The sequence below is a fragment of the Ruditapes philippinarum genome, unplaced genomic scaffold (genome assembly GCF_026571515.1).
Source record: "Ruditapes philippinarum isolate M1 unplaced genomic scaffold, ASM2657151v2 ctg2856_1_1_1_1, whole genome shotgun sequence".
In the NCBI taxonomy this organism is placed as follows: Eukaryota; Metazoa; Mollusca; class Bivalvia; order Venerida; family Veneridae; genus Ruditapes; species Ruditapes philippinarum.
This window is the reverse complement of record NW_026862820.1, coordinates 28,543-56,519: the sequence shown is the minus strand read 5'-3', so window position 1 is coordinate 56,519 and position 27,977 is coordinate 28,543. Positions and strand designations below refer to the sequence as shown.

The 27,977-nt window shown below is 32.5% G+C and overlaps 1 protein-coding gene across 6 annotated transcripts in view; it reads right to left on the bottom strand.

The window, feature by feature from the left end:
* The window catches only part of LOC132720317 (uncharacterized protein DDB_G0283697-like), a 42,292-nt gene extending 15,051 nt beyond the window's left edge, over positions 1-27,241 (bottom strand). The window contains exons 1-17 of one of the 6 annotated variants that reach the window (XM_060704440.1): positions 27,094-27,241; positions 23,342-23,402; positions 22,593-22,826; positions 22,213-22,263; positions 20,591-20,671; positions 16,876-16,941; positions 15,950-16,012; positions 14,666-14,710; positions 11,684-11,965; positions 11,132-11,221; positions 10,037-10,078; positions 9,517-9,564; positions 9,047-9,106; positions 6,926-6,976; positions 4,677-4,742; positions 2,357-2,587; positions 447-497 (exon numbers count right to left, since the gene is read on the bottom strand). In XM_060704440.1, the coding sequence (XP_060560423.1) occupies positions 447-497; positions 2,357-2,587; positions 4,677-4,742; positions 6,926-6,976; positions 9,047-9,106; positions 9,517-9,564; positions 10,037-10,078; positions 11,132-11,221; positions 11,684-11,965; positions 14,666-14,710; positions 15,950-16,012; positions 16,876-16,941; positions 20,591-20,671; positions 22,213-22,263; positions 22,593-22,826; positions 23,342-23,374 (1,494 nt within the window). In that variant the 5' untranslated portion in view covers positions 23,375-23,402; positions 27,094-27,241. Of the gene's footprint in view, positions 1-446; positions 498-2,356; positions 2,588-4,676; positions 4,743-6,925; positions 6,977-9,046; positions 9,107-9,516; positions 9,565-10,036; positions 10,079-11,131; positions 11,222-11,683; positions 11,966-14,665; positions 14,711-15,949; positions 16,013-16,875; positions 16,942-20,590; positions 20,672-22,212; positions 22,264-22,592; positions 22,827-23,341; positions 23,403-24,901; positions 25,025-27,084 lie in introns of those variants that run through there. The other 5 variants (XM_060704437.1, XM_060704439.1, XM_060704438.1 and 2 more) reach the window with 5 other exon arrangements.
* Positions 27,242-27,977: the final 736 nt, after the last annotated feature.

Here is a 27,977-nt window from a genome sequence, read left to right as displayed (position 1 = left end):
AGGTCACCTAATGGTCATGATCAATCTCCATGCGAAATATGAAGACTGGGTCAAAGATATTGGGCGGACAAACATTTTTTAGCAAAGGCCCGTGACCTTGACCTTTGACCAAGTGACTTCAAAATAGATAGGGGTCATCTACTAGTCATAACCAACCTCAATGCCAAATATGAAGACGGTTGATCGAAGCATTCTTATGCAATTGAGCAGACAAGCTTTTTGAGCTTTAGGCCCCTGTGACCTTGACCTCTGACCCAAAGACCTCAAATTCAATAGGGGTCATCTACTAATCATGACTAACCTCCATGCCAAATATGAAGACTGTGGGTCAATGAAGTGAAGCTACATGTACCAAGGTGACATTAGTTAGGTATTATAATCATTCTGTAAGTTACAATATTTGCATAAAATTGTCCGACTTGAATGATTTATCTTAATAAAATTACCTGTGAAATAAAATCTTTCTTTCTTTTTCTCTTCTTTCTTTCTTTTTTTGACTAAAAAACAAGAAAGGCAGAAAAATACAATAACAAAGAATAGTTCAAAATAGTTATTATATTCTTCAAAATAGTTAGTATTCATATGATGAATTCATTTAATACAAGATGATATTAAATGTTCTTTAGCTTTAGCACCAAGGTCATTATTAATTTCGTGCTGATCATCACATTTCGGCCTTCTCTAACATGTATAGTTGTCTTTAACACACAATTTGATAAATCTATCATTTCGAAAGCTCTAAAACAGAGTTGCTTCCCTTTATTGAAAGCAAAGGTCAATGGTCCTAAATTTTGGTACTATTAGTAATTATCATTCTCTTCACAAATACCTCAGTCCCTACTAATTTACCTTATCCACATCACAACATTGTTTTTCATCACAATTCACTCATTCACTCATTCTCATCAAACTTACTTCTGTTTCAATTCAATTATTTAATATTACAATCCCTTTACCTTATATTCATCTAAATAACCTCACACTCGTCACAATCACCTCATATTTATCACAATTACCTAAAACAATCATCACAATTACCTCACACTCATCACAATTACCTCACACTCATCACAATTACCTCACACTCATCACAATTACCTCATACTCATCACAATAAACTCACACCCATCACAATTTCCCCATACCCATCACAATTACCTCAAACTCATCACAATTACCTCAAATTCATCACAATTACCTCACACTCATCACAATTACCTCAAACTCATCACAATTACCTCATACCCATCACAATTTCCCCATACCCATCACAATTTCCCCATACCCATCACAATTACCTCAAACTCATCACAATTACCTCAAACTCATCACAATTACCTCACACTCATCACAATTACCCCACACTCATCACAATTACCTCAAACTCATCACAATTACCTCATACTCATCACAATAAACTCACACCCATCACAATTACCTCAAACTCATCACAATAAACTCACACTTGGCAGAATTACCTCACACTCATCACAATTACCTCACACTCATCACAATAACCTAACACTCATCACAATTACCTCACACTCATCACAAATACCTAACACTCATCACAATTACCTCACATTCATCACAATTACCTCACACTCATCATTATCAACTCACACTGGGCGAATCACCTCACAATTACCCCACACTCATCACACTTACCTCAAACTCATCACAATTACCTCACACTCAGCACAATTACCTCACCACTCAGCACAATTACCTCACACCATTTACAATTTTCCCAATACCCATCATAATTACCTCACACTCATCCCAATTACCTCACACTCATCACAATTACATAACACTTATCACAATTAACTCACATTCAAAACAATTACTAGTAACTCACACTCATCACAATTACATCACACTTATCAAAATTAACTCAAACTTAACACAATTACCTCAGACTCATAACAATTACCTCAGACTAATCTTAAATACCTCAGACTCATTACAATTACTCAACACTCATCACAATTACCCAAGACTCATCACAATTACATCACACTCATCACAATTACCCCACACTCATCAAAATTACTTCACACTTATCACTATTACCTCACACTCAACACAATTACCTCATACTCAACACAACTATATCTCACCCATCACAATAACCTCAGACTCATCACAATTACCTCAGACTCATCACAATTACCTCAGACTCATCACAATTACCTCAGACTCATCACAATTACCTCAGACTCATCACAATTACCTCATACTCATCACAATAACCTCAGACTCATCACAATAACCTCAGACTCATCACAATAACCTCAGACTCATCACAATAACCTCAGACTCATCACAATAACCTCAGACCCATCACAATTACCTCAGACTCATCACATGTCTGACTACAACTGGATTCATTTTGAGATGAACTGTTGTCCTCATATTTCACGGATGTGTAACCTGAGCATGAGGGTTCCTGCGATGATATATGGCCACTGGTCACATCAGTCTCAACTTCTGGCCGAGACTTTGGCGGTCTACCTCGCTTCCGCTTAACATCTTTACTCCCAGATAAAGACAAGGATTGACCTTGGTCCTGCGGACATTTCGCCTGTGCATAAATAATGTAAAAATATTAAATCAAACTGTTACAGATATCTCCTCATTAGACTGCAAGTATATGAAGAGGATGTATAAACAGTATATTAAGAGATGTAGTTTTTTTTACTTCCTTATAAAAGTTCTATTAACTCAAAGATAAATCAAGGTAATGAAAACAACATACAAAAAAGATAGGTAATATACTCTTCAATGTACAAGATGAAGTTACACTAAGCTTTTCTTAAATTAAGACCACGTCTTTTAAATGACCTGTCTAAAAAGTGAGTGTAAAAATTAAGAGCCAGTCTTTAAAATGACCTGTTGAATAGGAAAGAGCTAAAATCTAGACCTGTCTAATAAGTGAGTCAATACAGGAATAAAATATCAATAAACATTGGTTGGGTGATTTTGGCATATATTTAGAAATGATATTGTTATTAGCTGTTGCATTTTTGCAACAGCTTTCCTCTTAATTATATTTAACTTGTTTTTTACGATAATTATGGGGCTGTTACTGCATTGTTTTCCAGAATTTCAAATCTTAAACAGAGCATTGGTTTGCTCTTTGTTTATGGACAACACTAAGTACTGTAGTCACTTAAAACAAGCAGAGTAAGCAGAATTGAGAATGAAAAAAATAAGCTTAAAGGAACTCCACTGAGGTCCAAACGCCTTAAAACAGCAGATTTGAATTTCTTAATAAACATATTCTTGGGCACTTAAAACAGAAAGATATACTAAAGATAATTTAGAAATATACTCAGAAATAATTGAAAATCATATAACTATTTTTGTGCTATTCTTTTGCATTTCAATGCAGAGTGGTGTAACACTTTAAATCTTGGGTTATTCTTCACAATTGGAATAACTATACTGGATAAACGGAGTGAGCTAATGATCTGAAATTTTGGGTAGCAGTTACTGGCCTAAATTAACCTACATCATATTGAACATAAATGGCAAAGAAATATTTCCATTCCAGTCATGTCAAATAACCTCAGTTGAGTCCCTTTAAAGCCAAACCCTTACAATCTGGCTAAATCTTTAAAATTTAAGGTATATATCAATTACTTAATATAGAAACATGGATGATTCAATACTATTACAAATTTCTGACAACCGCTGTTAACTCTAATTTCTATTGTTTGAATTTCAAAAATGAAAATTGATTTCATTTACTCGGCTATATTAATATCTTGTATATTAAGATATCAGTATCAAAAAGCTGCAATTTGACATGCCAATATCATAGAGTCGTCCTAAGCTGAACAGATGTGCAGACTGTCCCGACATTAAACTGGAATTGCATCGCAGGCAATTGATTAACTCCACCAGTATTCAAAGATATACAGATTGTAAGAAAGGATGTTGAACACATCTGTTTATTAATCAATATAATAAGGTTTTTATTTTGTAATTAAGAAAAAAATCTATAAGATCTGGTTCACTGTGGTAATATAAAGAAAAGCTCTGGAAAAGTTTTCACCATGCAGCATATATTTGTACATCTGGGACTGGAATACTCCATAAAGCACATATTGTAAAATAACTGTTATCATATTTGACGCATGACTGGACTGATAAAATATTCTTATTCTAATTAATTAAAATATATGAGCTATCGGTAATTAGACTGATAAAATATTCTTTTCTACTTTTATGCTAATTCACTGCAAATAATAAATGACAAGTAAACAGATTAATGAATATTCTTATTTTTCTTAATAATAATCTAACTCATCATTTAAAATATATGACCAGTAAATGGAATCGTAAAATATTCTTATTCTCCTTATGCTAATTTATTGTTAATTATATATGACCACTAGTTACTGGAATGATAAGATATTCCTATTCTGCTTATTCTAATTCAATTCATTGTAAATTACATATGACTAGTTATTAGACTGATAAGATATTCTTATTCTTCTTATTCTAATTAATTGTAAAATATAATTATGTAACCAGAAATTGGACTGATAAAATATTCTTATTTATATTATTCTAATTGAATTACATTGCAAGTTAATTATGACCAGTAATGATATTTATAAAATATTCTTATTCTTTTTCTTCTTCTTATTCATTATAAGACTCACACTTCTAGGCTTGCTGTAAATACTGAGTTCAGGGAGGCGATCTAGGCTTACCTTCAATGTTCTAGTCTGAAATATGATAAAAATTCGGAAGCATATATGCGCGATCAATTAATTCAATGAATTTGTCGTGATATTTTAAAATAAAAGATCCAGAAACTTGTAGTCAAGGATTGAAAACATTTCATATAAACATAATATTGTGTTAGAAAATGTCAGTTTGTTCTCTTTGTTTTGTGGAAAATCGAAAGTCCCTGATGGTATTCCAGACTCTTTTATGTGAGTAAACTATCAAGCTTACTTGTATAAATGAGCCAGCACATGCCTGAAAGAATGGTAAGAGGGGCACTTGAGATATTCCTCCACCAGTAAAGCTGGAAAGTCGTCCTACATATGACCTGTACAGTGTTGGTGTCAAGCAAAACAAACTGACCACACATGTTATAACATAATGATTATCATGTTTTAAGATAAAAAATATTTGAGCCGTGTCATGACAAAACCAAAAGCATCCGCGCAGTCTGATCAGGATCCATGATGTTTGCTATCAGTTTCCCTACTTGTAAAAGGGTTTGTAAGCGAACAGCATGGATCCTGATCAGACTGCATGGATTGTCATGGCGCGGCTCATTTAATCCATGACTACAATTTGAATGTATATTGATTATTTTTCCAGGATCTTTTTTTTAAAAAAAAAGTTCTGCCAAATTCAATGAATTCATTGGGCTATACCACTTGATTGTAGAGTCTTTAAGTAGCCATACTGCAGAATAAAAGATGGTACTATAACTTTCAACATGATTAATTTACTAACATAAATAAGTGATACTATAGGGTAAAACATGCAGATAATGTAAATCAACCATACATATTGCGATGACAAAAAGTTTATATTGTAATCACATCTAAACTGCCATATCTGTAAAACTGGAGAAAAACTGAAGAAAAATAAAACAGAACAATAAACAATATTCAACAGAATTTAAAGCTGCATTCCCTCATATGTAGATTTTTTTTTTCTTTTTTTTTTTTTGGAAAATTTAAAAAAATGTTCTAAATAAGAAAATCAAATGTTGTGTTCATGTATAATGTGATCCAAACACAGTAGACATATCTACCCTTAACTTGTTGGAAACCATAGTGATAAGCCTTTGCCACTAGTATAGAGCCAGGCCTGCCACAACATCATTGCAGTTTGACATTGCTCTATACTGCTGGTCACTCAATCAGATGTATTTTGATATCAAAATTCCATAACAAGTTCCGATTTAAACCGGGGCAAATCTATTACAGATATTCAGAAGGTTAGGGGTTTATTATCTACAATAACGAATATAGCTTGCAGCTTTAAATATTTAGTAAGAACACATAAGGGGGTAAATTTTACTGTGTACAAACTATATCAAACGTAACACATGAAAATGAATACAACATTCAAAGCTCTTCTATTTTGGCTATTAAATACATTCTTAATGCTCTTCTATAAGTCATTCTTTTAATTTTGAACAAATAATATCTTATTTATTTTGGACATTACTCTGAAGAAATGTTCCTCAAAGGCTAAAGCTAAAGATTCACATGGGTCTTTCCCAACAAACATTATCGTGAAGAAAATATATATACTAAGAAATAAGTACTTTTTCATTCTAAATTCATTTCATTACATTGTACATCAAACTCTAACCCAAAGCCACCATGATTATCTGATCCAAAGCCACCGTGGTATCGAGTACTAAATGTAACAGAAACATTTCACAGAGGAATGCATTATACAGCCACTACAAAGTGACATTGTGCTAAATATATAACTGAATTAGCTATATATTTCAAACGGTTGACTTATAATGGCTACCAATTGATTACTTGTTATAACAAATGTTTAGGGTAAAAAACGAAATCTACCTAAAATAGATACATGTTCGGTATAAGACTGCCCAACAAAGGATATATATATATAGAGAGAGAGAGATTTCAGTCAGTCATGTGTGCTTTGTATTATATATGTAAAGTAAAACATAAAATTGAAAACAGTCCTGGCAAAATGTAAAGTTATTTTGACATTAATGTGTACACTTAAAACTTACACATTAATAAGCACAATGCCACATTACAATATCCAAGTTAAAGAAATATTACAATGTTCAGTGCTGTTTCCCAAACACCAGTGATTACAAGCATAAATACATATATATATTCTAGTTACTACAGGGGTAGGGATATTTTAATTTTCTGTGTCTTTATAACACACATACCTTCATTTCATTTTTTCTTGGTCGACCTCTACCCCTCTTGCTCCCAGCAATCTGTAAAATGAAGTAAGTAATTAAGTAATGTCACTGATTCTGCTTTATTATTTGTTTTTCTTTTGATTGGATGTAGTTCAGTATTTCTTCGGAATCAAGTTAGCTTTAAATGTATGAAAATTTCCTAAGGCTTTGAGTATTCATCGTTGGATACTCACAGTTCATTAACATGTAACATAACATAACAAGTAATGATAAATGTTAATGTTTCGGTCCTGGGTATCGGACGATGTAAATATTATAGATTGTCTAAAGGTTATGGCATGTACAGCGTGAGGTTTGGAAATAAACGACGTATTTCACCATTTATTATTTTATACTATTTAAAATGATACATATATCAAAATTTAAGTAAAGCCATAAAATTTGAATGATGTTGTATAAACAAATGAGGTACTTAAAACAAAAAGATGTGCAAATGATAATAACAAACAAGAGCTGTCGGTAGGACAGCACGCTCGACTATTCTAAGTGCTTGATAGTAAAAGAGCCTTGATAACGTAAAATTTAGAGCTTTGATAATGTTAAATTTTCTAAGTTCACAAAAGGGCTAATTTTTTTTTATAAATTCATGTTATAGGCCTTAGAGACAGTCTAATTATACAGTATTGCCTTAACTATTCGGAAGGTAATGTCACAAGGGTGTTTTATTGAGTATAATAATACTAATTACCTATGAATACATAAAATTGACAGAAAAAGTACAAAGGCTTGTTATTAAGATGTTTTATCAAGTAAATCACTGCTTTATTATTATGAATGCATATAATTGTCCCAAAAAAGGCACAAACCCTTCAGTAATTATAGAGATAACAGCTTACAAGCAAAACTTTACCATGAATTTCTAAGTTGAAAAAGGGGAGAAAAATCAGCCTAAATGCAAGATAGAATTATGGATCTTTGTCAGTGACCTACAATTATGACCCTAAATGCATATGTGAATTTTTAAATAAATATCTTTAATAGTTATTGAGATATGTAAAAACTTGCATGTAAACATTAACCAAGAGACTAAGTAGAAAAGGGGATATGAATCAGCCTTAATGCAGGATAGAGTTATGGAACTTTGGTCAGTGACATACAATTATGACCCTCAAATTATGACCCTAAGTACATGTGTAAAGTTTCAAGTAAATATCTTTGAAGACCTTTAACCTTTAACCAAAATTTTCAAAGTTTTCAAATTTAAGGGGCATAATAGTTCTGCAAATATTGCAGGCAGAGTTATGCAATTTTGCAAACTGATGTACATTGTTACAATAAAAAGTATTTTAAATTTCAATTGAATATCTCAAGCAATAATTGAGATATTTGACTTTACAAAAAAACTTTAACCAACATTTCTAAGTTAAAAAGGGGCATAATTCTGTCAATATTGTAGGCAGAGTTATCCAACTTGTCAATCTGATGTACCTTGTTACTATAAATAAGTATTGTAAGTTTCAATTGAATATTTCATGAAATAATTGAGATATTTGACTTTACAAAAAACTTTAACCAAAATTTCTAAGTTAAAAAGGGGCATAATTCTGTCAATATTATAGGCAGAGTTATCCAACATGTCAATCTGATGTACCTTGTTACTATAAATAAGTATTGTAAGTTTCAATTGAATATCTCAAGCAATAATTGAGATATTTGACTTTACATAAAACTTTAACCAACGCAGACGCCGACGCGGACGCTGACGCCGGGGCGACTACAATAGCTCTCATATTCTTCGAATAGTCGAGCTAAAACTACTTTATACTGAAATGAAAATCGTATTTTTGTGCTATTCTTGGTTAGATTTGAATGAAAAGCATTGCAATGCTTTTCAATTTTGCGTCATTTTTCACAATTAGAAAAAGTGCTCTGGAAACTATCTGAAATTTTGCACACAAGTTATTTGTCTAGACCTCCATCAAATGGTACATTAAGTTTGAACAAATATTTCAAGTCCGGTTACGTCAAAAAACCTGGAGTCCTTTAGCAAAGGCTATTTAATTTACATAGTGCTTTCACTTACATAGAAGATAGTAGCAAGAACACATTATGTAACAATCATTTAAGCTTAATAATGTTAATTACCTTAATTTTGTTCCGAGGTCGTCCTCTACCTTTTGTAGCGTGGAACTTCAACAGTCGTACCTGATATAGATGATTAAAACAATCTTGTTTGAAAGCAAAAGCAAATAAAGAAAAAAAATGAACTTTTCCAACTGGACATAAACCTACCCATATATTTTCATAGGCAGACAAAACCCACAAAGTAATTATTAAGGACACTGAAAAGACCCACTTAAATTTCAAGGTGGACATTTGTTGACCCAGGTGTTTTGTCCTACAATCAAAGGAAAATATAAACAAATATATTCAATGTTGTTCTCCTGTGCGAATAGAATAATTTAATGCTCATCACAGGCATGTAAAATATAATTTTATATTGATTCTTTTTAATAAACTTAGTATTGAACCTATACTCATTAACTATCCTATATATTTAAAAGCCAATGCATACTAATAATCTAAACATTAATCCTACATCAACAGTTACCTACCTTTAATATCTGGTATCTTGATAGACCTGCCTGGTTCCCTTCAGATTCCTAGAAAAATTTAATCGAACACATACAATTCATGAGTTTTCATAAAATTTCAGACTTAACTGACATTAAACTGAGTTGTGTCATCTTAATAAAATCAAATTCAAGAAACAATCAGCAATACAATACTTCTTGATTTCTTGATTTTGCAGCACTGACTCAAGAGATTAAAGACGCATGATTCACAGTACATTAAAGATGAATGCCTCCAAAATTAGCATAAATCTGGAAGCTGAATTATTATCATTATCATGCTGAATATGAAATCATCATAAAGGTAGGCAAAGTCATACAAAACATTAAATCACTATTACTATATTAACAGCCAAAATTCAAAAGACGCAAAACTTAGCTCGATTAACTGGTCAATGACTAACTGTATAGAAACTAAACAACTTCAAGAAAAAGATTTTTTAAATAAAAGCATTTTTGAGGCATTATTGGCCTTTAAAAGGACTTAAGAAATTGAATTTACCTTCATAATACGATACGTTGGCAGCTCCTCATCTAGACAGTCCTAGAAATATTGACAAAATATATAAAATCCACTTTAAATAAACCTGACATTAACAGGTTTTTGATTCACAAATACTTAAAAACATAGATGATATATATGTCAATATGGTCTAGTGCCAACGATTAAATCTCTAATACATGTACATGTACTTTGTGCTTCTCAAATATTTCATTATTTACTGGAATAGACAAAGTTGGTCAGATATATACAATATTTCACTATTAACTGGAACTGTCAAAGTTGGCCAGATATACATGTATAGAAGACATTGTTATTTTATTATTTACAAGAACATAGTTGTCCAAATATATACAAGAAATTGGAATATTTAATACTTGTTATTATAGAGCTTGTACCATAATTTTACACAGCAACCCTGGTATAACACTCAAGCTTGGGTCCAAGGTCTGAACACTCTGTTATAACGAGATTCTGACATAAACCACTCATTGCGAAATTATCGCATTTTCACACCCATGGCCGTCACATATAAAGCTAATGTTTTTTACTTACCGTTCAATGAGTATCAACATTTGTTCTCTAAAACAATATTATTTTGCCAAATTTTACAAATTACATTTCAATGAAGCAGAAAAGTTAGAAAAAATTTAAAAGGCAACGTAAGTCAAAATTGTAAGCACAGTTAGTCATTACAGTTGTAGTAAAAGCTTCCAGCTTAAGTTGTGTCCATTAGTTAATCAATTGATTAATTAACGGACACAACTTAAGCTTACATATATTAAAATGATCACAAGTCTCAGATTTGAGATTTTGTAACATTTTGATATCTAACTAATCAACCTTCTGCACTCACGATAGTCCATATTTCAATTGTTTATTGTACTTGACTGACACATTGAACAAGCATTATAGCACATAAGGCGTGTAATAAATATACATGAAAAAAATTATAATCAGCAAAATATACAATTTTTTTTTGGTGAGCTATGAGCATAATACTAAGATTAGGGTTATAACATGGCGCGTTTTATCGGGTTGGCAGTGTATTTTGTACATGAGCACTCTAAGAAGGAATACATAGGGTAATCCTACCATTATTTTTCTTCTTTTTTGTTTGTTCCCTTGAGGACAGGCTGGGTTGTCTGACTCGAAACCTGATTCTGACTCATCACTACTGTCACACTGAAAAATACACTATACATGTATAACACTATAATCAACAATTGCTCAGGCACTTTACAAATTGATAACTTAATTTGCTTTTCTTAATTAAGGTACTCAGTAGTTTTGAATTAAAATTTGGAAATCCCCTGTACTTTCCATATCCAATTAAAAAAAAACCCTTTCCATATCCAATTAAAAAAAACCCACTCATTTTATCTTTATAATACAGTTGATAAAACATGCAAACATGTTCATGAGCTGAAGTTAATGGATACAGTACCTAGATGCAAACAAGAGAATATTTGTTTGTTTCAGTGAGTGACAAAAAATACATGTTACACCTTTATATAACTATGATTAAATTTATAACTGGACTTACATGTTTAATTATCTAAACTTACAAAATTACATGACACTGCCTCCTTAAAAAATGTATAACAGACACAGTTTCAATGTTAAAAGATCAATCAGAAGACATACCTCAGAATTGGATGTTTCACAACTTGCTTCTGACACATCATCATTACTTTCTTCTTCAACCTTATCTTCATCTTGCTCATCATTACTTTCTTTATGCTCAATTTTACCTCCCTTCTCATCATTACAATCCTCATGCTTAATCTCACTTCCCTGCTCATCATTCTTTCCTTTATGCTTAATATAACCTCTTTTCTCCTCATTACATTCTTCATGCTTCTTATCATCTCCTTCTTCATCATCATCTTCACTTTCTTCATCTTCATAATCCTCTATGTAGGTATCCTATATCAAACAAGATGGCCATGATAGACCAAGATTGCTCATCTGAGATATGTTGATGGAAAAGGTCATATTCTTCATTACATTGGATATAACATTATAGATGGCCACTTTTTGCCAAGAAGCCAAGATTCATAAAATTGCGAGGAGGTACACATTTTTCTTGCTAAATATAAAAAAATAATTAAAGATAGTTTTCCATTATATTAAATTACTATTAGTGTCACAAATGTGACTTTAAGTCACAGATTTTTTACCCCAGGGCCATGATTCATATAACTTTTGTACAAGTTCACTAGGCAATGTAACATGTGCTATATCTAAGCTTCAGGGCATGAAGTTTCAGAGCAGAAATTTTTACGCATATTCTTAAGAAGATCCTTGTAAACTAAATAAAAGACCCACAGCACAAGGCCAATAAATATTTTGAACACCCATAGGAATGATTTATTGAGTCTTTGTAGAGGTCAACTTGGCAAACTTAATGCCAAATATCTAAGCACTGAACATTGTACATGTAGTAACTTTCTCAGAAGATTAGATTTTAATGTGTTTTAATAGCATAAGTCCATATAAACTAAGAGACACTCAGGGTGGGATGTATTTTGACCCCAGGGGCATGATACATATAATACAACTTTTGTAGAGGAAAAGCACTGTCACACTAAACTCAAAATATCTCTGGGCATAAAAGATTTTTAAAAATAATTCATTTTAACATCTTTTTTTAAGCTCCTGTGACCTTCTTGTGCATTAGACTGGAAAAATTATATACACATGTACCTTTTGTAGAGGGTCACCCAAGAATATTTCTGTGAAGTTTGATCAAAATTCATCATGTGAAAAAGAAAGAGATGTTTTAAAGAAATTATGGATAAGGACAAATGACGGATGTTGAGCAACATTCAACAGACAACATGTTACCACAAAAGCTCACATCACAGCACTTTGTGCTCAGGTGAGCTAAAACAGCAAAATAATTTATAAGCATAAAATATGTCAAATTAAAATATATATACACAACAATGTACTTTCAACTTTAAAAATATATGCCAGATATATTCTTCTTGATGAAAACATACACAAATTTAGATTCATGTGAAACATGGAATAAATAAATGCATGTACTGCTAATAACAAACTTTAAACTCATAAGTTATTTTTTGATATGTATTTTCTGACTGTGATAAGAATTATTAACAACATTTAAAATTTGGACAGATATCAATTTTCAAAGAGAAAAAGGTCTCAAATCTGCATTTAAACCTTCATAAACCAGAGCTTAAAAATTATCAACAAACTGACTGGACAAGGATAACAGTACATTATATAATAATTTACATATAGAACCCAATCGCACCATACTTCTTGAGGACAGCGATGCTTGACTATTCGAAAGAGTTGTAACCAGCGTGTTTCATTGAGTATAATAATGCTTACCTATATGAATACATAAAATTGTCTGAAAAGGTACAAAGGCTTGTTCTTAAGATGTTTTATCGAGTTAATCACTCCCTGATTATAAAAAACCTAACCAAGAATTTCTAAGTCGAAAAGGGGCATAAATAAGAAAAAAAGCTAATCAGAGTTATGGGACTTGTGCCAATCATGTTAGATAATCACAGAGAAAAACTGTTAGAAGTTTCAATCCATTCCCTTCAGTAGTTATGGTGATACCAGCTATAAACAAAAACTAAACCAAGTCGAAAAAGGGGCATAATTATGCAAAAAAGCAGACCAGAGTTATGGGACTTGTGCCAATCATGCTACATAATCACAGAGAACAAGTGTTTGAAGTTTTAATCCATCCCCTTCAGTAGTTATGGAGATACCAGCTTACAGGTAAAATCTTAACCACAGGGACACCGACTCCCGACACTGAAGCTGACAAATGGGTGACTGCATTAGCTCGGATATTCTGCCAATAGTCGAGCTAATGAGTAGCCAACAATACAGATTTAGAGCAAACAAATGTACAGCTGGCTTCAAATTGATGGCATGGACAATTTATTGTCACTCAGAAGTTTCAAACATTCTATTGGATAAAGCAGGAATTCAAATTTAAAGACCAGTGCTAAAGCCAATATTATTAAAGAGATGTTGAAATTATGTTTAATATAATATGTGTAGATTAAAAATCAAACCATACGACTAACTCTGCTACTGCAAATATTATGGGAAGCTGTTAAAATTTATGTTAAATGTATGTGCAGATTAAATGACATAAACTTTGCTAAGTACTGTCAATATTACAAAAGAGATGATATAAAAGTTAAGTTAAATATATGTTGAGATTAAATGACATAAACTTTGGTACTGCCAATATTACAAAAGAAATGATATAAAAGTTATGTTAAATGTATTGTGTAGTAGAGGAAGACACCACATGACATTAACTTAATTCTTGAAGAAGAAGTGATAAGAATTGAACCGCGCTATGACAAAACCAACATAATGGGTTTGCGACCAGCATGGATCCAGACCAGCCTGCGCATCCGCCAAGTTTGATCAGGATCCATGCTGTTCACTTACCAACCATATAACAAGTAAAGAAACTGATAGGGAACAGCATGGATCCTGATCATACTGCGCGGAGGCTGGTCTGGATCCATGCTGGTCGCAAACCCATTATGCTGGTTTTGTCATGACGCAGCTCAGATTAACTATGACAAAATTTCACATATCACAACATATACAACTTACAACATATGACAATCTAGGTCTCTTTCTCAATTTCTCTCTCTCCATCTTGAATTAGAAAATAACAATAAAAGCATGTTAAACTAACAGGAAAAAAGATGTACGAGATACAATAATAAGCTAATCTTTTAAACAGATGTATATACATAAAGCTTTTTTGCTTGAGCTTTTTATCTAGTAAGGTCATATTGGCAACATTCCAGCTTTCCCGGTTGAGGAAGACCCTATCTACCACTCCATGTAATATTTCAGGCATCCGAGTAGAACCACCAACATTCCATACACTGACTGAATAGCTTCCTTACATAAAGGAATCCAAAGTCCCTGGTAGGATTTGAACAAATAGCATAGTCAGACAGACCAAAGATTCCATAACTGTGACCATAACCACTTGGCCACAGAGCTCCTTGTATCTACATAAAGTAAAAAAATGAAGAATTGGCCAAGTGGTAGAAGGTGACCTTTTTTTGCAATAGATTATACAACTTTCCTCTTCTATAGTGTCATACTGATGTTTTACATCTACTTTTCCTGATGTAGCAAAAAAGCTTTGTCACACAAAATAATGCTATGTTTTAGAGAGACCCATATAACCATTGAAGTGTTAAGCTAAAACAGTGCAGTAAATTTACAGACAGTGATTGTATGTTAGCAACCTTTACCATTCAGCCACAGATCACAAATATGCATCTTTTTTCAGAGACTCTCAATTCATTTGTTTAAGTAAAATAAACAACTTGATATTAAGGACATCTCTTCATGTATTAGAAACAGACAATGAATAGAAGTCTAAGTACTATTCACCCCTTTCATGCAATGAGATGACCCATGGTTTTTACAAATACAGTAGAACCCTGCTAATGAAACCACTTTTGGTTCTGCAGAAAATTGGCCTATAAAGTCGAAGTAGAACCTCATCTTACAACCATCATGGTTTCATGCCTGTTTTAATCCAAATACCCAATTATGACCAATTTTACAAAGAATGAAATATTTTTTTCTCATTTCAATGGTCTTTCTATCCGAAATTAAGAATATGCTCTCATATCTTAACAGCTCTATAATAAGAAATGAAAGCAACTGTATATGAACCACGTCAACATAATGCGTTTGCGACTGTGCGGATGTTCGCTTACAAACCCTATAACAAGTAGAGAAACTGATAGCGAACAGCATGGATCTTGATCAGACTGCACGGATGCACAGGCTGGTCTGGATCCATGCTGGTCGCAAACCCATTATGTTGGTTTTGTCGTGACGCGGCTCATATATGTGCATATCACTTACATTACTCTCAAGAGTTTGGTCTTTCTGCTGGCCTTCTGTATGACTCTCTTTAACATTCATTTTCTGAAAAACATATCAACACAACTTGTCACCTATGCTGAAACTGTGCCAGATTTTGAAAAATCAGACTTAGGTTCATTCAATTTAATCCAAAATATCTTAGTGTACATTTATGCGCAATCAGTTTACTTTTTATTTTAGTTTTTTCACAACAGTGCACTGCACCATCAAAGTACACTTTGATTATCAACTGATAACCTGCGGACAGCAACTGAATATACCCATGTTACCAGTGCAGACTAAGATGGATCAGCTTGCACGTCCGCTGTCTGATTATTGTCTTCACTGTTTGCTTTACGGTCATTCTTATTCTAAACTTTCCCCTTAAAGTGATGAATGGCTTTGTCTAGAATGAATGATGGACAAGTCCATTTAAGATATATAGGGTGGTAAGAGTTAAGTTGTTTATACAAATATTTCAAAACTTCGAAACTGATTCACTAAGCAATTTGCTCTGCTTGGTTAAAACTGACTTTAATAAATTGTTGACTTTGCTCGAAGATAATAATCTGCCAAATCATTTTTTCATTAACTAACTAACTATAAAAGAAGCATTAAAGAAGAAAGGAAAGTATTTATAATGAATATCATACATGTGAACTTTTTTTGATGATCAAGTGGGAGATTTTTCTTCAAAAAGAGGGAGATTTTAGAATTTGCAATAAACAAAGAAGGAAGTTCTGACATCAAAAATAGGGAGATTTCTTTAATTTGTGAAAATATCCCTTATTTTAAGAAAAAATCTTTGAAAATAAGGCTGCAGAAAGTGGGAGTCTCCTGCTAAAAGTGTGAGTGTTCACGTGTATGGAATATTCCTTAGTATGAAAAAAAGAACAACAGAAACAATAATAACTTAACACACTTACCTTTTCTTGACAATTAGCTACAGATTCTACATGTTTCCTTGGGCGGCCCCTTTTTCCTAATTTTTTCTGAAAGAAAACGCGTAATAAAAAGATAACTGTGGTTTCAATTAAAACTTCACATATAATAACATATAAATACAGCTGTTGAAGTGATGTTTAAGTTCTATATTGATGTCTTGATCGATATCAAACAAAATTAAATACTCTCTACTGCAGAAGATAAAAATCTTTACAGCTTTCCCAGTATGTCAGCCTGTCAATGTTTATTTTTACTTTACGTCACAGCTTCTCATTCACGTAGTTTAATTTCACATCTTAATTTGTAAAATGAACTTGCCCTGCTTTGAATTTGGACCAATCCATTGTTTTTTTAAAGGGGAATTTTTACAATATCAGAAATTTAAGAATTGAGCAGACGACAGTACAACATCTGGTTGGACTGCATCGATAAGCAAGCTGGCCTGATATAGGAGTGCACTGACACAGATTTTACTGCTGCTACTAAGAAATCAAAACACAATCTCATTAAAATCTCATATTCTAACTGTTGCTCCAAACTTCTGTTATCTCAGAGTAACAGAGCGAAAAAGATGAGATTTAATCAAAACATTATGTAACATAAAGACAAGAGGGCCATGATGGCCCTATATCCCTCACCTGACTATAAAGGCTCTATACATAACATAAAGAGAAAAGGGCAATGATTACCCTATATCACTCACCTGACTTTAAAGGCTCTAAATGACAAAGGACTGGTAATATTAATAACTATAGCCGGCACTATTTAAGAATTTAATTAAGGATAAGGTTAAAGAGATTACTATAGTCTTAAATCTTTCTTGACTATACAAATAAGGAGGTGGCCTCAACCTGTGCAGAAAGTATACAGGATTTAATCCTGCATCTTTCCAGGAAATCCTAAGAAATCTCAGGAATTAATCCTAAAAAAACAAGAGCTGTCACAGGAGACAGCGAAGCTCGACTAATAAAATACTGGACGCAGTAAGGAGGACAAAACTATGAAAGAAAAATCAATTATGTATAATTATGTATTAAGTTATAGTAAAAAAATAACATTTGTTAACATAAATTCCAAGATCAAGGGGAATAATTATAGAAATAGTCATGCTAGAGTAATGGATCTTGCCACACAACATTTGTGTAATGATAAGAAATATATATTTGAAGTTTGAAGTAGATGCCTTAAAAAGGAAAGAAGTTATTATATTTCTTAAAGAAAATCCTAAGTTCAAAGAGAGATAAATCTGTAAATATTGCTTCAAGAGTTATGAACATTGTCACATAAAATGTAATTAATGATAAGGAATAAGTATTTGAAGTTTGAGGTAGATACCTTTAACAAGAGCTGTCCGTAAGACAGCGCGCTCGACTTTTTTATTGCTTGCCAATAAAAAAAGTTTTTGCAGTAAAAGGCAATACAAGAATCTCTGTATTTTTAAAGTGAACTAGTTGTTTGATACCCTTGAATATTACAGCAATGTTTATATGACATAATTTATGGTAAAGTGAACAAGTGGATAGGAATGAATTTTTTTAGATTTTTTAAGTTTTTTAGTGCTTGCCTATAATACAAAACATTGACAGTTAAGGGCCATAATTCAAATAAAATCTTTGACAGAATTACCTTCTCCTGGACATGTTTGGGAATCATGATTGTAAACAAGTATTCCAACTTTCAAATTAATATCTCAAACAGTTCAGTCAAAAAGTGGACTGGTACTAAAAACTTAACCAAGATTCTAAGTCGATAAAAGGCCTTAATTTTTAAAACAAATCCTTGACAGAGTTACCTTCTCTTGCGTACAGATGGGGGTAATGATGTGAAATAGCATTAAAAGTTTCAAAGCAATATCTCAAAGGGTTAAGGCAATAAGTGGATTTTACCCATATTCAATGTATTTTCTAAGTCAAAAAGGGGCATAATTCTGTCAAAAACCTTGACAGAGTTATGTCCTCTTGTCTGTTGATGAAGGTCGTGATGGTAAACAAGTATGGTCAGTTTCAAAGCAATACCTCCAATGGTTTTGAAATAAAGTGAGGTGGTACAAAAAACTTAACCAAGCTCAATACACTTTCTAAGTCAAAAAAGGGCCATAATTCTGTCAAAAACCTTGACAGAGTTATGTACTCTTGTCTGTAGATGGAGGTTATGATGGTGAACAAGTATGGTAAGTTTCAAAGCCATACTTGTAATACTTCTGAAATAAAGTGGGGTGGTACGAAAAACTTAACCAAGGTGTGACGCCAACGCTAACGCCGACGCCGGGGCGAGTAGGATAGCTCCCCTTTTCATAGAAAAGTCGAGCTAAAAATAAAAATGAAATAATAAAAAATAACATTTTTCTAGTAAATAAATCTAAGTTTATGGGGAGATAATTATTGCAATATTGGTGCTAGAGTTATGAACCTTGTCACATAAGATGTGGATGATGATAACGTAAATATATTTGAAGTATGAAGTTGATCCCTTTAGAAATAAATAAGTTACAGTAAAAAATAATATTTTTTATGGAAAATTCTAAGTTCAAAGGGAGATAAATCTGAAAATATTGGTGCTAGAGTTATGAACCTTGTCACATAAGATGGGGATGATGATAACGTAAATATATTTGAAGTATGAGGTTGATCCCTTAAGAAATAAAGAAGAAACAGTAAGAAATAGTATTTTTTGAGGAAAATTCTAAGTTCAAGGGGAGATAAATCTGAAAATATTGGTGCTAGAGTTATGAACCTTGTCACATAAGATGGGGATGATGATAACGTAAATATATTTGAAGTATGAGGTCGATCCCTTAAGAAATAAAGAAGAAACAGTAAGAAATAGTATTTTTTGAGGAAAATTCTAAGTTCAAAGGTAGATAAATCTGAAAATATTGGTGCTAGAGTTATGAACCTTGTCACATAAGATGGGGATGATGATAACGTAAATATATTTGAAGTATGAGGTCGATCCCTTAAGAAATAAAGAAGAAACAGTAAGAAATAGTATTTTTTGAGGAAAATTCTAAGTTCAAGGGGAGATAAATCTGAAAATATTGGTGCTAGAGTTATGAACCTTGTCACATAAGATGGGGATGATGATAAGGTACATATATTTGAAGTATGAGGTTGATCCCTTAAGAAATAAAGAAGTATCAGTAAAAAATAGTATTTTTTAAGGAAAATTCTAAGTTCAAGGGGAGATAAATCTGAAAATATTGGTGCTAGAGTTATGAACCTTGTCACATAAGATGTGGTTGATGATAAGGAACATATATTTGAAGTTTGAAGTTGATACCTTAAGAAATGACAAAGTTATAGTGAAAAATATTTTACTGCACCAAAACTTTAATCTAAAATCTGGACGCGGACGCGGACGCCGACGCCGACGCCGGGGCGAGTAGGACAGCTCTCCATATACTTCGTATAGTCGAGCTAAAAATCACAGGATTTCCTAAGATAATCCTAGAACTTTCACACTGTTGAATTGGACTGCAACAGTCCCAGGACTGTCTTGAAGACAGGAAAAGAACAGGAAAAGAAAAAATACGACTGCTGTCCCAGGAGAGTCTTGTTCCCAAGATTGTTCTGTAATCCATTGAAAGTCTTGTTCTCTGAGGACAGTCTTATTAAAACAGGCTATCTATCAGCTGAATATGCAGGTTAACATTACCATCAAAACACAAGTCAAATATATTTATACAGTTAAACTTACAAATAATGCAGGTTGGGCAGACATTTGTGTAGTTTCATCAACAACCTTTTTTGGCCTACCTCTCCCCCTGTTTGAGATTTTCTAAAATAAAACACAAACATTACATATTAGATTAAGTTCTTTTTTTTTCTTTTTTTTTAACAACCTCCCACCCACCATCACCCGGACAATTTAGATACATTTTGTATTATTTTTCTAACCCTGTTATGACAAGATGCTTGTATTTTTATTCATTTTTTAAAAGTTTCTGAAAGTTTTTTAAAATTTGAACAGCCAGCTTTTTGTGATTTGGTCCAATTCAAAATTACTAAACACTGTTGAAAGTTTAATTGTAAGTTTACTCAATAGCTGATACAGCGATAATACCATTTGTCCATCCCTCTACCTCTTTCCATGGAATGTAATTATTGTGATGAATTTCCTATCTATAGTAACATCTAAATGTAGTTAAAAATTGCAAACAAAAATCTATACAGTACGTCATCAATTTCACTTAACCACATGCTTGAGAATGGCCATTTCATCCTTTTTATGTCAAAAGTTGACCTTTGACCAATGTTAAGAAAATATTGAATTCTAAGCTTTTCTCCATCTCGTAACAAGCCTCTAGCATTGATACATTTTATTACAATACAGTCATCTTAAACATAAAGGTTACTATCTAAAGATCAATACAAAAAATAATTTAAATTCATTTATTTGGTTTGGTTTTAGGTCAAGATGACACAAAAAATGCCATTTGGCAACTTTCCAGCTTCATAACAGCCACGGTAGTTCTACTTAAAGGGACACCACTGAGGTCAAAAAGACTTAGTATCTTGACCAAAAAAAAACAGGAGAAGTTTCAGGAATTTCAGGCATCTTTCTGTATCTGTAACTTGCACTATATATCCTCCAAAGTCTTAAAGACTTATACTCTTCTAGAGGTCTTGCCCACGTCAACAACTGGTGGTATTATAAATTTATAAAATAAACTCAAATAAACACACACACATCCGAAAGTCTAAAACCCAGAAAATTTGAATTTCTGAAATAGATTTACTGGGGCGCATTAAATGGAAAGATATGCAAGAGATAAGAGTAAAATATACTCAGAATTAAGAATTGAATTTTTGTCCTATTCTTAGCCTGATTTTAGTTAAAATAGCTTAAACTGTTCATTTTTGGGTCATTTTTCACAAGTAAAATAATTTTTCGGGAACAACAGAGCCAGAGAATAATCTGAAATTTTGCACACAAGTTGTTGGTACAAACAAGCATCAAATTGTACATGATTCTTAAAAATGTATTTTGAGTCCCGTCTTGTCAAAAAATCCTCAGTGGAGTCCCTTTAATTGTTCAAAGGATAGTTTTAAAAGCAAGAAAAATCCATCTCGGTAGAGGTTAAAATTAATGTAATGGTTTGGTTTAAACATTTTTACTTATGTCCATTACAAAAAAAGTTCTTGCAACTTATATTAATCACTTTCTAGTCTGCTTCCTGGAACCAACCAGTACTGGTGTCATATAAAAAAAACACTGTCGTGACCCCATTAGGGCTTAAACCCCTGACCCCTAGGTAAAGAGGCAGACACTTTAACCACTAGACCAGTCTGCTCCCCTTAATAAATGTAATATTCTACCTGTTCAGGTTTTATTGGGTATTTTCTCGGTCTTCCTCTCTTGCCAGAGGACTGAAATACATTAAATAAGAGTACTCTTATACTTGGACAAAATACAATGTACCTATTAATGAGGAGGTCACAAACAAGGTTAAATTAACATTTAAAGAAAAATATCAATCTAAAATCCTGTCATTTAATTGGCTAATTTCTGAGAGCAAAATGTAATATGACCAATAGTGGAGCTCCATTTTAAGACTGGCCTTAAAGCTTAAATCTTTAGAAGTTTTCATTCTGCAGAATGTTTATATACTATAAACTTTCACTGAGCTTTTAAATTACCTTGACAACAGAATGTTAAGTGACTCATACAAGGTGATGGAAATAATAAAATGTCTTACCTTTTTTTGAAGAAACTTGTGGGCTGATTCTGGGAATATTTTAGCAAGTTCCTCATTAATAGTTGGCAGCTGAATCCCTACAGGCAGTACAGACTGGTTAACTTCAGGCAAAGATTGGTTAACTTCAGGCACAGACTGGTTTACTGCAGGCAGTACAGACTGGTTTACTTCCTTTTCACTCTCTTTTAGTTCATCTTTAACTAGGCTTTCTTGGATACCTGACTCTGGCAAAGTCTATGTAATATGAAAAGTATAAGTAAAACCTCTTCAAAATAAAAAATTGCTTTAAAATCATGCAGACTTCCCAAAATTCCTAACTTAAACTTGGTTTTTACTTTCCCAAATTTGCAAAAAAAATGTCATGATGAAAATTTATGTTCCGAATGTGCAGTATTATAAGCACAGAATACAGTATGTGCATAACTGAAGATCATTATTAATGCATTTAGAAACTGTAAAAAACTTGGAAAGCAAAAATATTTTAACAATCAAATATTTGCGCCGAAACAGGAAAACTGATATTGGCTAACCTCTGATATTACAAACATAAAGCACAACCAGGGGTCAAAACTTAGAGCTTAGAGATGTATAGACTCCAGTAATTCGAACACATTTAGTTGCCACTTACGATCATGCAGGGATAAACTATAGCTGCAATTCTGATGCCTCAACCCTTAAACGCAACACCTCAGCCACAAGGTGGAAAGACAATAGTAAAATGAGCATAAATATACGTATAAGAAGCTTACATGTTGTGTGATGTTTCCAGGTTCAACTGCCATTGTATTCGTTTGTCCAATATTTACATGTCTGAAATTTGAAGAAAAAAAACATGCATTATGCATTATGAATATGTGACCCATACAATACAAAAACTGTTAATGAATAAATGAATCAATAACTGTAAACAAATCAATATATAATTTACAAGCAATATGATTATTTTGTACATTAAAAAATGAGAAAAATTTTATATTATGGTATAGTATCAGTGAACAGAACTGCAATACTTTTATATATAACAGAATAACATAAACATGTATATTAATAATACTACATCGAAATTGACTGTGTGATATTTTCTGCAATATGTAATGGATTTCTTTCCAATTTCACTTTAACAGAATTGATCAAAATGCTACATGCTGTTATGACCTACAAAATCGTTATTTATTTTCTTGCATTGAAACAGCTGTTTAAACTGCAATCTGCTGTCATAATTGATGTCTTTTTCAAATGTTGACAGATGTGCAGATCTCTAGCACAGTATTTACCTTAACCTCGTCAAAGTCTGTGACTTAATATTACTTTGACAAAGTAAAAAAGACAGACCTCATTGGACTGACATCCTTCAGTTAAATAACTCACTCAATACTACCTTTAGACAGATAATCACTTAGTACCTCAAACCAAATAAATCACTAAAAACCTTAATGATGTTAACAAGCAATTAACACTGACTATTGCAAGCATTTCACAAGTCCCCTACCAGTTAGAAACCCAGCAACATTCTGAAGGACCATTGGTCATTCAATTATGACATTGAATAAATTATTGACATAAATGAACTTAATATTTTGAGATCTTAGTTTGTCTGTGTTAAATTTCCCTTCCTAGTAAGGAAATGATGTTTATACAACAGGTAATCAAGGTTTCTCAGGATGAATATGTATAACTAAATTGTTTCAACTTTTCTCTTTTTTAAGTAAATTTCTTGGAAAAGTTCAAAGTTCTTTAAAAGTACTATCACTGGCAACAGCTTTTAGGAATGGACGAATGGACGGACAGACTGAAAGACACTCTGAGGGTAAATCTTTAAATATCCCTGGTTGTTATCATAATACTGACATGTATAACATTTTTAAAAGCAAAATTCTTAAACTAAAGAAGAGATAAAATAAAGATGCTAGACTTATGGACATAGTCATACATGATGTGAGTGTAACAAAGAACAATTACCTTATAAAGTTTAAAGAACATACCATTAATAGTTAGAAGAAAAGTGAAAAATAACAATTTTCAAATATACCATTTATATTAACAGAGTAAATTAAAAATTAAAAAAACAAAACAACAATTTTCAAGTAAATTTCAAGTTTAAAATGAAAATAATCATGAAAACCCATGACTTACAAATCTAATCACATAATTATGATGTAGGTGTTGATAATAAATAACTTTAATTATAATCGTTCAATAAATTCTGTATTGAACCTACACTCATTCAATATCCTCTATATCCATTACATAAATTCAACACAACAACACAAACATGAATAATCCTACAAAATATAAGTAAATATACATACATCAGAATGCCATTAGGACATACACAAAACAGTCATTAAAAATATCCTTGAAATTTTTTAATATAACATGAAGTAAATTAAATATGATCTAGTGAACCATGTAGCTGTGTATACAGTACTTGCTATCATGTTATGTCAAGCAGAAAGATGTACATGGAGATATGCACTGACACCAAACTCTATTTTCAAGATACTCCAAGCAGAACGCTATACCCTGTCATACACTCATAATACTGTCATCTGTTTACGTCTGCTTACAGTATGCAGCAATTTCAATGCACACACTAGGTCTATCTTCAAGCTGACCTTTCAAAAACTTAAGTTATTTGAATTTCGTAAGAATTTACATTGAATTTCGTAAGAATTAACAGTTTCCCTATATCCCAATTTTAAACACTGCGTCCTCCATCCTTTTACTGCTGAAACTTGATAAATGGTCATTTACTGCTTAAATTGAATTTGAATTTAAGAATGTTAAAAAAGAGAAGCCAAAAGAGCCATGTTAGTTTTTAGTGACTTACAGGATGGTCTGGTCTACACTGTTCATTGCCAGGCTATAAAATTTTCAATATAAAATTAAATCATAAAACCGCAGGTCAACATTATATAGACTGGTCAGGGTCAGATAGTTTATCACCATTGCCACTATTTAGTGCTGTATGTAGGGTTAATACAGTTATCAAAACCTATGGTACATATTCTGTATTAAAGCAAGGGTTGGCCAATGCCTTTGACCTTTAACCTTTTCTTGTAGTTATTCTCTGTATATGGCAAGTACTCTTTAGGATGTTTCTATTAAGCTCCTTATTTCCTCGCGTTAATCATCCCTATTGAAAAAGACCGCACCTGATCTCAACTGGTCACTTAGTTCTTACATAACTGGCACAAGCCAGATGAATCCACTAAGTTGAATATATACATGTAACTTAGCTGCTGCCATTTTGGAACAAAACCAACTGTTCAGTGGTGTTATAGCTTCTAGAGCTCTGCATCAGTTCATGTTTTGATCCATTCTCAGGATGGTTACATGCTAGCAGCCAGGTTAGTGCAAAGAACAAGGGCATATCTATATAACAGCCCTACTTTAACTCTGATTTTGAACTTTGCTATGCTTCTCCCCTCCTCCTCCCCCCCACCTGGTGGGTTTTGTTTTCAGACCAATATGATACAATATGATAATTATACAAGAAATGAAAGCCCTAATTAAAGAATGCTCAACGAATTCTCACAATTGAAAATTTTGAAGACTCAGGTTTGAGAAAGCCTGTCCTTTAATGGTAATTACAGATAACTGCATGTTGAATAACATATGTATAATTATGCTGTTAAAAAAATCCTTCTCCAGGGTAGACAAATTAGCATGGCAATTTATTGTAAGAGATAATACACTAGCTCTTTTCAGCATTGTCAAGCATAAAGACTCCCTATGGCCGAGTGGTTAACGCTTCAAACTAGTAATCTAATGATCGCTACCCGCATGGGCAAGTCGTTGTTTCCTTGAGCAAGAAACTTTACACTCATTGCTCAGTACTGGTTGGTTCCAGAAACGGAATCGAAAGTGTGTCTATAAGCTTCCTAAACAATCAAACTAAAATAAATTCTGTATAAACCAAAGACTCCCTAGAAAATCAGCAGTCAGGAATGTGCCTGGCAATTTATGTTGTATGTGCAGATGTCTATGTACATTCCTTGAGTAATCCAAGATTTTATTTTTGTTAAAGAACTTGTACCTGGACGCCTACCCCCACTTTTACCTATGGTGCATTATGCTAAAAATGTGTCAACGCTTTCCCCTATGTTACACCAGTTAAAAACACTTGCTACGTCCCTGTCTACTATGAAAATGAAAGGTCTAATTATGATAATTAACATGTGCCATTAACTGCATGTTAATAATGAAGACTTTGAATTGTCACTCTTTTATGCATTTCTGGGTAAAATAAACCTACAAAAGATTGGTTATAATTAGGACCTAACGGTACATGTACCAGATTCCAATAACACATGTAGAAATGCAAATTGATAAATATATTAACAGATTAACTCATAACTGTACAATCAATTAGAAACAAGTTGGCATTAGAAATACGAGTATTGTAGTAAACTTCATTACAATATCACTACTGAATCAGTATGCATGTATCACAACAAGTAAATGATACCAAATATATCACCGTGACAACCTTTCTTACCAAAATCCAAAACTGACATATCCAAATTGGTTCAACTTCAAGTTATATGTGAACCCTGTTCGTTTCAACGAAACACAAACGCTGGACTTTTAATTAGGAAAGTTATAATTGTAAAATTAACACAACTATTAACATTTTTTAGTTAAGAACCACAAAAATAAGTTTTAACAATTGTCTGAACATATTTGACACTTAATAATTCAATTACTCTTCCAATAATTAATTTGGTTGCAAGTGTTAATTTATTTGATGGAATTGGAATCAGCAAATCAAACATGCCCGGACTATCACATTAATTTTCAGCACGTGAAATGGAATGAACACCCCTACTTTTGAAATGGACTATTCTCAAGTCATTGCGGAAGTAGATTTTTCGTGGGTGTACAGTGGCGAAATAGACTTCACAAAGAGCTGTTAGATTTAAACGATAGAAGGTATGTCATATATTCTTCTTTAAAGTGCATAGATAATTTATCATTAAATGCCGAATTGTAAGCGTTTTACCTCGCATATTTTCTGTTAATAGCTGCTATAATTAAGATTAATTATTACCGGTGATGAAGTGAATATCTATTAGGAAAATTTATCCTATTATAGCTATACATGTACATTGATCTCTTTACTGAGATAGTGAAAGTCACTCAATGGATTAATATAAGGTTTCTACTCAGGCATGAAACATTTATTAGACCTTGAACAGTTTAAAACACATTTTAAACAGAATTATAAACAGGTCGATAGTCTAGAAATTTTAAGATTTTTCAATCCATAAATTTACAGATATTCAATGTGGAATTTGCTGTTTATAGTTTTATACTAAAATCCGCAGCTGGAAACAAGTTGTGTTATTGATTGTTTATATTTACAAAGGTAATGGAGTGACT